Source organism: Cucurbita pepo, chromosome 1, assembly GCF_057944985.1.
Source record: "Cucurbita pepo subsp. pepo isolate OVF chromosome 1, ASM5794498v1, whole genome shotgun sequence".
Taxonomy (NCBI): domain Eukaryota; kingdom Viridiplantae; phylum Streptophyta; class Magnoliopsida; order Cucurbitales; family Cucurbitaceae; genus Cucurbita; species Cucurbita pepo.
In genome coordinates, this window is record NC_141798.1 from 19,905,532 (window position 1) to 19,915,752 (window position 10,221).

General features: G+C 37.4%; 2 protein-coding genes across 5 annotated transcripts; one reads left to right on the forward strand and one right to left on the reverse strand.

Moving 5' to 3' along the window:
* Positions 1–75: 75 nt before the first annotated feature.
* Positions 76–4,310, forward strand: LOC111795456 (serine/threonine-protein kinase PBL36). 2 transcript variants are annotated; one of them, XM_023677899.2, is made up of 6 exons: positions 76–631; positions 1,212–1,546; positions 1,645–1,780; positions 2,860–2,999; positions 3,083–3,206; positions 3,346–4,310. In XM_023677899.2, exons 1-6 carry the CDS (start codon positions 394–396, stop codon positions 3,864–3,866), a joined length of 1,494 nt encoding a protein of 497 aa, XP_023533667.1. In that variant the 5' UTR covers positions 76–393; the 3' UTR covers positions 3,867–4,310. The 2 variants fall into 2 exon arrangements, with proteins under 2 accessions (XP_023533667.1, XP_023533675.1); XM_023677907.2 differs by having other exon boundaries at positions 83–631; positions 2,863–2,999.
* A 501-nt stretch (positions 4,311–4,811) lies between these two features.
* LOC111810956 (translation factor GUF1 homolog, mitochondrial) lies at positions 4,812–9,950 on the reverse strand. 3 transcript variants are annotated; one of them, XM_023697812.2, is made up of 12 exons: positions 9,545–9,950; positions 8,361–9,102; positions 7,929–8,085; positions 7,769–7,823; positions 7,600–7,667; positions 7,407–7,511; positions 7,251–7,322; positions 6,287–6,400; positions 5,813–5,953; positions 5,667–5,726; positions 5,281–5,487; positions 4,812–5,180 (listed from the first exon to the last, which is right to left on the reverse strand). In XM_023697812.2, the coding sequence occupies exons 1-11, from the start codon at positions 9,869–9,871 to the stop codon at positions 5,322–5,324; spliced, it is 2,007 nt and encodes a 668-aa protein (XP_023553580.1). In that variant the 5' UTR covers positions 9,872–9,950; the 3' UTR covers positions 4,812–5,180; positions 5,281–5,321. The 3 variants fall into 3 exon arrangements, with proteins under 3 accessions (XP_023553580.1, XP_023553579.1, XP_023553581.1); XM_023697811.2 differs by having other exon boundaries at positions 4,812–5,186; XM_023697813.2 differs by having other exon boundaries at positions 4,812–5,186; positions 8,361–9,115; positions 9,545–9,686.
* Positions 9,951–10,221: the final 271 nt, after the last annotated feature.

Sequence of the window (10,221 nt, forward strand, 5' to 3'; positions counted from 1 at the left end):
CAATGGTTCTTTCTCTCTCTTGCCCGACCAACTGCCACCCATTGTCATGAACTGCCCAACCTGCCCGTTGTCGGGACGCTTTTCCTCTTTCGGAAGCGGCCTCCTTTTCCCACCTATTTCTCTCTCTTTCCCCATCTTTGGCTCTTTTGACTAAGTTCCCTTTTAGTGTGCTTGAGTTTTTTTTTCTTATTTCCCCCTTCTGTTCTTCGGCAATTTGTTATATCGATCCTTTTTTCCTCCGTTTTTGCTATTTTTGTGATTTGGGTATTGGTTCGTGTACTCCACCGGTTGAAATTTGTTGTTAATGAGCTGATTTTTCAAGTGGGGTTTCCATAAAAGGCGAGGTTTCTGGGCTATGAGGTATTGAAATCTGTTTTTAAGACACTAGACGATATGGGTTTGGCACCTAATGGCTCGAAGGCCGAGACGTGGATTGAGGGCAAGTCAAGAACAGCAAGGGAGAAGAAGAAGAAGAAGAAGAAGAAGGAAAACGAGTTGGAGAAGGAGGAGACTGGATGTTGGGTTAGGTTGAAGTTCATTAGGAGTTGCATTCCTTCTAGATCAAAGGTTGATAGTTCTTTAAGTGGATCAAAGGTCGATAGCTTCATTAGTAGCACCACTACCCATTGCGGTAAACTTCTTGTTCTTTTGGTTTTTGTTTGTACGAGTTAACATAATTCTGAAACGTATTTAGTCTCTTAGTGGATTGAAGATTATCCTCATCTTTGAGCTGTTCTTAAATTGTGTTATCATAGAATTTGGAGCATGTGAAGCTAATAACTAAGTTCAAGTGGTGATTAGGTCACGGGTTTACTAAATTAAATTCCCTAGCAATGCAATTTTAAGCGTATCCTGTATTTAAAGCTTGGTAGTACTATGTGAATTGAGATGCCAGCTTTTAAAAGTGATAGATTATTTAACTTGAAAGTGAAGCGTCTGCAAGTTCTATTGAGTTTTGAAAAGCTTCTATATTCATGTTTCTCTGCAATGTTCTTTTGGCATATTGTACTTGATTTCAATACATTTAATACACAAACCAGGGAGTGAGGACTTAACTTTTAGAAGGTAACAGGGACATTATGGATTCAAATGTGCTGGTCATATAGAACAAGGGGAATAAGTGATAGATGTTTCTAAAATCTGATTAATTGGTATTCTTATTGTTAGATATATATTTGTAAATGTTGCTTCTAACTATGTGTAACTAGCAGATAGTAAATCTAAACTCGATGAAAAGAAAGTTATTCTGTTTACTGCATTGGGGTCATCAGCGACAACTGATAATGCTGAAAGTAGCTCGTCCACGCCCAAGCTTAGTGCCGAGCTGAAGGTTGCTTCTCGGCTTCGTAAGTTCACTTTTAATGAGCTTAAGTTAGCCACAAGAAATTTCAGACCTGAGAGCCTTCTCGGCGAGGGAGGTTTTGGTTGTGTTTTCAAAGGATGGATTGAGGAGAATGGAACTGCTCCTGCTAAACCGGGAACTGGGCTTACAGTTGCAGTCAAGACTCTTAATCATGACGGTCTACAAGGTCATAAAGAGTGGATGGTATGAGTACTCTTCACCTACCTCTCTCACACTCGCACCGACTTTTGGGGTATCCTCCTCTTTTCTCTGTTAAAATTTACTCCCGCTTTTCATTTCAGGCTGAAGTTAACTTCCTTGGTGATCTCAACCATTCTAATCTTGTGAGATTGATTGGTTGCTGCATTGAAGATGATCAAAGGTTATTAGTTTACGAGTTCATGCCTCGTGGAAGTTTGGAGAACCACCTCTTCAGAAGTATGTGACTTAACCTTTTAACCATTTTATGTCTCCCTAGTCACTAAAAATGTTGGAAGGAAACAAAATGAAGTCACTACGAATCTCGAGCTTCAAATGTCAAAGTCGTGACTTAAAACTCTGGTAGGATAGTATCGGTATCTCAAATGAATGGGCATTTGCTGTTCTAACTGAAATATGAACTGTGGTGTCATGTATTGTTTCTATAGGATGTCAAATCAATGATAAGTTAGGACAATCAGTTGACTGTTGAAATAATTTGATATTTGACATAAGAAAGGATTCCAAACAAATAGGGAAAGCTAGTGCTAGGAAAGGCTTAGAACATCACCATTTGAGGAGTTGGTGCACAAAATGGTTTTGAAAAGCTTTCAACTGCCTGTTCATAATTGGTTGGAAAGATTAGATATCGAAGAATTTTTTAGGATGGTAGCAAAATCTGGATGGATATTTGGAGAGAAAAGCATAGGATTGAGGTCTTTTTTCTTGTAACAGGCCAAACCCACCGCTAGTAGATATTGTCCTCTTTGGGTTTTCCCTTTTGGGCTTCCCCTCAAAGTTTTAAAATGCGTCTCCTAGGGAGAGGTTTCCACACCCTTATAAGGAAGGTTTCATTCTCCTCTCCAACCGATGTGGGATCTCACAACCCACTCCCTTTGGGGCCCAACGTCCTTGCTGGCACACCGCCCGGTGTCTGGCTCTGATATCATTTATAAAAGTCCAAGTCCACCACTAGTAGATATTGTCCTTTTTGGGCTTTTCCTTTCGTGTTTTTCTTCGAGGTTTTAAAATGCGTCTGCTAAGGAGAGGTTTTCACGCCCTTATAAGGAATTATCTCTAGAATTTATCTCGGTTTGAGCTTATTGAAGTTAAGGGTTATATATATCCATACATATGGGTGCAGACACCATGGATTTTGTGTTAAAAGCACATTGTTCAAGTGTTTTCTCTCGATGTATGTTGTGATTTTTTCAAATTCATTTTATTTGTGATGTGATTGTAGGAGTATTAATATTTTTATATTTAACAATTGATTTCGCATGTTTAATATTGGATGATAATTACCATATTTTGCTCAGAAGGGCCCTTGCCACTTCCTTGGTCCATTAGAATGAAGATTGCACTTGGTGCTGCTAAAGGCCTTGCTTTTCTTCATGAAGAAGCTGAAAGACCAGTGATATATCGCGATTTTAAAACGTCTAATATTTTATTAGATGCGGTATGTGTACCAAATTATGTGCTTCTTTATTTTGTTATCCCCAAGCCCAAGGCTTTCTTAAAAGGTTAAAAATGTTGTTTCAGGATTACAACGCTAAACTCTCGGATTTTGGACTTGCAAAAGATGGTCCTGAGGGTGACAAAACTCATGTTTCAACTCGGGTTATGGGAACCTATGGTTATGCAGCTCCAGAATATGTGATGACTGGTAGGTTTGATTTCATTCATTTTTGTTGTGAGAGCACTTTGATGCTAGTTTTTCTTCGTTGGCATATAAACATGTACAAAAGTCATACATACATTTTATTCATCATGAATCTAAAATCCAATATTATTGAATTCCATAGGGCATTTGACATCAAAAAGCGATGTGTACAGTTTTGGAGTTGTCTTGCTCGAAATGCTAACGGGTCGAAGATCAATGGATAAAAATAGACCGAATGGGGAGCACAACCTTGTCGAATGGGCTAGACCCCTACTTGGAGACAAGAGGAAGTTCTACCGGCTGATAGATCCCCGCCTTGAATGTCACTTCTCGATCAAAGGTGCACAAAAAGCTGCAGAACTTGCAGCTCACTGCCTTAGTAGAGATCCTAAAGTCAGACCTGTGATGAGTGAAGTGGTTGAAACTTTAAAACCTTTGCCAAACCTCAAGGACATGGCTAGTTCTTCCTATTACTTCCAAACCATGCAAGCAGACCGTGCCAGGTCCAATCCCAATGCTAAAAGTGTCGTTCGTACCCAGTCGATGTTGGTGGCAAGGAACGGGCAACACATTAGAAGCTTATCAAGTCCAAATGGTCCTCATGCTTCTCCATATAATTATCCTCAGCAGTCACCAAAACCTGACAGGAGACAACCTCAATAACCAACTCGAGCTAGTGCCTTGAATCTAACACTTATTTGTTAAAGCATAATCAAAGTCAATTAGCACATAGGATGGTTTAGCCTCTTGTCTATACAGTTGACTTTATGTTCATATTAGAGCCTTGAAAAGACTTTTTCCCTTTTGTCCATCTATTCTTTCCTTTTTCGTTTTTTAGAGTTTGGGTGGGATATGGAGGAGAGGAGATAGGAGATGAATTGAAAGGAAGGTTGATTTGGACTGTGTTTTTATGCCATTGATTGAGAGTTGAAGTGATGAAAGAAGTAGATAAGAAGAAGAGAACAATGGTAGATTTGAACAAGGTTTTGTCTTATTATGAAGCTAATCTGTAAATCCTATTTGTTTGCTGTAACTATCATCAATCAGTTGTGTTTGTGATTTCATTTTTCGTATCAATGTTATATTGACTCGAGATGAAGTTCGATACTGATTGCATACATTGCAATTGCTTCGTTACTATATTTATTCACTTGCAGGTTATTTAGATCAAGTCTGGGTGGACAATCTATTTGCATAAGAACTAAAAAATGGTGTTTGGCCAATTGAGAAAACTCTTGAGGAAAATATTATTGGATGTTATCATTTTGTTCATCATTAGATACATTTTATAGATATTTTTTTGACATTTTCTCTAATATAAACTCATGATATAAACACACATGGCTTAAGTTGTGCTAATGATATTAAATAATTACTCTCGTGAAGGGAATGATGAAAGAAAGCTACATTATGTCAACCATATTATATAATCACTAGGGTAGTAGGAATAGTGAAAGAAAGCTACATCATATTAATGATATCATGTAACTACTTTGTTAGTAGGAATAGTGGAGGAAAGATGTAGGCCAAACTTAAGCATTGTTAGTGCTTAAGATAATTTCTAATTATAAATGCAAAGTCAAAGTAAAAAGAGTAGATTACTCTTGATTATCAAAAAAAACATCAAAACTAAATGCCGATTTACTATAAACATGTTTGAATCCCTAATTAGTTTATTGAACTACCTATATAAGAAAATTTTTGAAGCATACAACACGAGAGGAAGGAAAAATAAATAATGATAAACTGCACCCCTAAAACAGATGACTCTAATCAAGACCATTCTAGTCCACTAACAATCTCCTGACCTTGTTACAAGATAACTACCATTTATGGGTTGCCAGGACATGCCATTCGGAATTGCAAAACAATACAAGATTATGCATGCATAACTTCTGATAGCAGAATAGGAGGTCTCTCAAGACTAAAGCATATGGTATGCTCTTGAGCACGTTCGCTGAAATATTCTTTAACAAACTGCCACTGGAAACCATATAAGTTATTTGTCATGATTATCATTGACAACAAGTGAAAATGAGTTCTAAGTATGATTCATGTAGATAAATGAGAACCGTACCGGTAATAAGTATGGTCCATTAATTTACTGGAATTTTCCCCCTATGAGACCTTCAGAATTTCGTGAAATGCTTCCTGAGGAATATCAACAGAGCCAACACGTTTCATTCGTTTTTTCCCTTCCTTTTGTTTCTCCAACAGCTTCCTCTTCCGAGTAACATCCCCACCATAACACTTTGCAAGAACGTTTTTCCTCATAGCCGAGATCCTAAAATCCACATAAAAAGTTCAGTAGGACAATAAAATTTGAAGGATACCAATGAGCATGTAACCGTCTTGTACTGAAAATAGTCTGGCTTCAAGATTTAGTGCCACTCAAATTTTGAATATGTAATAAAAATCTGAGTAAAAACCTTCTAGTGATAACAAATAAAATAAGACCCTTACGTTTCTCTTGCAATGATCTTAGATCCGATCGCAGCTTGTATCGTTATCTCAAACATTTGCCTGTTCAGCATAAAAACAACCCATGTCAAAAAAAATAAAAAATAAAAAATAACACAAGGAAAATAAATTTAAAAAAAAACACATACCTGTCGATGAATTTCTTCAGCTTATCCACCAATTCACGTCCCACCCTTTGTGCCTTTAAATTATGAACAATGGTTGCCATAGCATCAACTGGCTGCCCGTTCAATAGGATATCGAGTTTCACCAAATCTGCTTGCTGATACCTGGGGTAGTCACACCGATCAATATATCAATATATGGAAGATGCAATTGTATTCCATAACCTTGAAAAACTTATCATAACTGCACAGCCACCGAAGAAGAGCGTTTATAATAATAATCATTATCATTTACAAACTACTTAGCATCAAGTTTTTCACAGAACTGAAAATACGTATTAGGTAGAGATATTGACTATCAACCAATACTGAAGAAGAAGATAATTTTACAAATTTCAACAATTAACCATCTTTCATTATGCACGTGCAGACAAACTTGAGGAGATTCAAGAGCTAAGGCTTATAAACGAAATTGAAAAGAGAGGGCAAGAGACTTACTCTGAGTCCTCGTAATCAAATGATGCATATCCTGATGTTATACTCTTTAATTCATTGTAGAAGTCAACAACAATTTCCCTTAAAGGTAAGCGATACTTCATAAATGCCCTTTGACTGCAGTACAAAACATGAAAGAATTAAAATTTACATGATTGGCCATTAAGATCCACACATAAAAAACAAGATATAAAATTATTAATAAATTAAGAGTACGAAAGCATTCATGTTAACGAGTTTTTCAGTAAAAGAAGCACTCATGTCGATGGAGGAAAGAAGAAAAAAAGAACTAGTTTATTTTATTTCAAGTGACTCTTATGACAATGAAATATTTGAGTTTTTGTCGAAGATCAGTAATTCATAGCAGGAAGCGCAAGATTGTGGATGTTACATGTGGAGAAACAGCTGCCACATGATTTACTTTACGAACCAAGCATTCAAATAGGAATCATAACATTTCGTGTATGTACTTTATCTTCAGGCTTGAGACTTGGCACAGTACAGAGTACATTTATCAAATTCAGGCAATTTTTTACCCCCAAAAAAAAGTTTAGCATATTTTATATTCTATCCTCATCAAGTCAAATGAGTTGCAATGGAAATGGATATGAACACATACAATGTTATTCAATATTTAATCAATGATTGTCTAAAATTACCACCAAACTTGACATCATAGAAAAACCGCAAGAAGTTTTTCTAACAGATACAACTTATATTTAGCATTTAACAACTTTTTATAAAACATTAAAGTAATTAAATGAACAGTGAAAGGCCAGAAACCAACTTTTTACCAATTGCAAAGCTCGCTCTGAACCATAACATAAAAAAGTTCTATTTCTGTAGTGTGAAAAGCATAATTTTCAAAATGATATATTAGGTTTCCATTATTCCAGTAACATGGTAGCACCAGATATAATGATAATTGTATTGCACCAAGAAGTACTCTATTCTAGTTCTTCGTTACCTATCGATGAATGAGTACTCTAACTGATGACCCCTCCGCTCAGAACAAAGTGTAATTACAGCCCCAACATATCTGTAGTAAACAAGAAATAATTTTGAATGATTTTGATGTATACACTAAAGGGGAAGAAGAATAGAAAAGAGTAGGAGAGCTTACTCACTAGGAAAGATAATTGTAGCCAATACTGTAGGTTCCCAACCAACAGTCACTCGCTTATTGGGATTTGATGGCAATGCAGCAGGATTTTGAACTTGTGCTTTGCTTAAAGGGGAAGAAAATATTAATTTAGCTCTTGGTAAAGAAAGTGAAACATAGAAAAAACTGAGAAGGAATATGCCACTGAGATAACCTTCCATCAGAGTACTCAAAAATGTAAGGCACTGTTGGAACAGTAGAAATAACATGAGCTCCATATTCCTGTGATACATTAGAAACAACATGGATTCTCAATATCTGATGACAAAAATAGGCTTAAATTTTATCTATTGTACATCAATAATGAATAAAAAAAAGGCCACCTGTTCAAGCCGCTGATGAAAAACATCCATGTGAAGTAATCCTAAGAAACCACACCTATGTATAGGACTCAATTAGGATGGATTCAAATATATGACAAATAAAGCAAATATAATTCCATTTTAGTAGAAGAGGAATCGATTCTGTCAGTGGATGCCATACCTGAAACCAAGCCCTAATGCTGTGCTAGTCTCCTTAGTCACAGAGACACTGGCATCATTACATGTAAGTCTCTCTATTGCATGATTGAGTGCATCAAAATCTGACCCGTCTGCTGGATATAGACCAGAGAAAACCATGTGTTTTACAGGCCTAAAACCTGCAGGTAGGAAAAATGTCACTAAGAGGAATTGAAAGAGAGAGACAGGCCATGACATACACTAACATAACAAGAAACAGAAGAATCCTACTGAAATATTGTGTTTGTAAAATATATTCCATTGCCCGTCCGACTAACTGGCATCTATTAGAAAGGATCACCCACCTACTGGAAATAAACTCTAAACCAAAACTCAGCTTTACTTTTGACATATATTTCTCTTCAGGACTGAAAACGGATCTAGAACATTCTGAAAAAGAAAATGAAAAACTTACCAGGAAGGGGTTCAACAACAGTTTTACTCTGATGAAGTGTATCACCAATTCGTGCTTCTTTAGTAGAACGCATTCCACTCACAACATAGCCCACTTGACCAGTAAGAAGAATTCCTGTACTAGTAAGTTCCGGATGCATGATCCCAACATCCAAGACTTCATAAGCTTGGCCAGTGGCTGCAGAAGAAATCTTATCCCCCTTGCGCAGAACACCGTCAACAACAGCAACATGGCATATCACTCCCTTGTATTCATCATAGTACGAATCTAATAAAAGCATTCGCAAAGGGGAAGAACTCTTTCCAGGAGGTGGAGGTATGCGCTCTATGATAGCAGGAAGGACATGCTCAAGACCTTGCCCTGTTTTGGCAGATGTCAACAGAGCATGTGCAGAATCAAGGTCAAACATTGATTTCAGTTGAGCCTTAACACGATCAGGATCAGCAGTTGGCTGGTCAATTTTGTTAATAACTGGTATAATTGTTAAATTAGATTCAAAAGCTAGATAAAAATTAGCCACTGTTTGTGCTTGAACACCTTGGGCAGCATCCACAACCAAAAGGGCACCCTGGCAAGCTGCTAAGGATCTAGATACTTCATAGCTGAAATCAACATGGCCAGGTGTGTCAATGAGGTTTATCAAGAAAGGAGGCTGTTCGCTAGCGTTGTCACCCACAGGATTATACTTGTGAAACATGGTTGCAGTCTGAGCTTTAACAGTAATTCCCCTCTCCCTCTCCACCTAAATAATTGGGCTTCATCAAGTTAAAAAGAACAAATGAAAAACCAATAAGGCAATCACTTTTATAGCAAAAGATCACAGACTAGCTAAAGAAGGTAAATTTTCAGCCTAAGAAAAGAGAAGGGGGGGGAGTCCCCATGATAAGAAAACTTTCAAACAATCATATAATGCATGCCTAATTGCTCAACAGACACAACACTGTCGTGAAGAAAATTAGAAAAGGACGACATTGGCAAACTAATTTTTTCCTAGTTAATGTGATAATAGGCTTATCTCAATAGTTTAAACCTAGGTTCCTCTACCACAAATGTACACCATTTCTTGTCAAATTACATAACCAAAGTAAAACAAACGCAATTTTCTTCTACAAAAGTTCGCGACCATAAGAAAGAGTAAGAGGTAACCACAATCTAATAATAGTCCCGTAACATGGCCAACGAACCTGCAATTTATCGAGGTATTGAGGCTGACCATGGCCTCGCTTAATAGTACCAGTGAGCTCCAAGAGACGATCAGCCAGTGTAGACTTGCCATGATCCACATGAGCGATTATAGAAAAGTTTCTAATCCGCTCGGGAGGGTACTGACTCAAATCTAAATCGACTTCTTTGCTTTTCTGTCGAGAAGGAGAGCAAAATGCTTGGCTCAAAGCAAAACGATGAGGACAAATCCTAGAATTTACAATACTGCCTCTAAGAAAAGAGGAAGTTCGCCATAGATGGAAGCATTTAGGCCTAATGCCTTGTGATGCTTTTCTAAAAAAACCCATTTTTGGGGTTTTGGAGCTGACGAACCCGAAGGTCACGAACCAGAAGCGAAATGCTGCAAATTCAGGACATAGACGATGATGAAGCATCGAGCATGATTGTTTTACGTAGAACGACGTCGTATAAGCATATAGGAATTTAGGGTGAGTAATTCCATGAGAGGCCCAGTAGATTGGTCCATTTAATCGCTACAGCGGCCCATAACTATGGCCCAAATATTAACTACTGGGCTTAGCCCATTGCTTCGCACATGTGCAACTATTATGTAATTAGTAGGGCGAGTAATTCGTTAAGAGGCCCAGTAGATTGGTCCGTTCAATCGCTACATAGGCCCAAAAACCATGGCCCAAAA

Excerpts from the sequence above, each read along its gene's own strand:
- LOC111795456 (XM_023677899.2), top strand. The coding sequence starts at position 394 with ATGGGTTTGGCACCTAATGGCTCGAAGGCCGAGACGTGGATTGAGGGC. Across the intron at positions 1,547-1,644 it reads AAGGTCATAAAGAGTGGATG|GCTGAAGTTAACTTCCTTGG; the intron begins GTATGAGTACTC and ends TTTTCATTTCAG. Across the intron at positions 3,207-3,345 it reads TCCAGAATATGTGATGACTG|GGCATTTGACATCAAAAAGC; the intron begins GTAGGTTTGATT and ends TGAATTCCATAG.
- LOC111810956 (XM_023697812.2), bottom strand. The coding sequence starts at position 9,871 with ATGGGTTTTTTTAGAAAAGCATCACAAGGCATTAGGCCTAAATGCTTC. Across the intron at positions 7,512-7,599 it reads TTTGAGTACTCTGATGGAAG|CAAAGCACAAGTTCAAAATC; the intron begins GTTATCTCAGTG and ends TTCCCCTTTAAG. Across the intron at positions 6,401-7,250 it reads GAGTACTCATTCATCGATAG|TCAAAGGGCATTTATGAAGT; the intron begins GTAACGAAGAAC and ends TTTGTACTGCAG.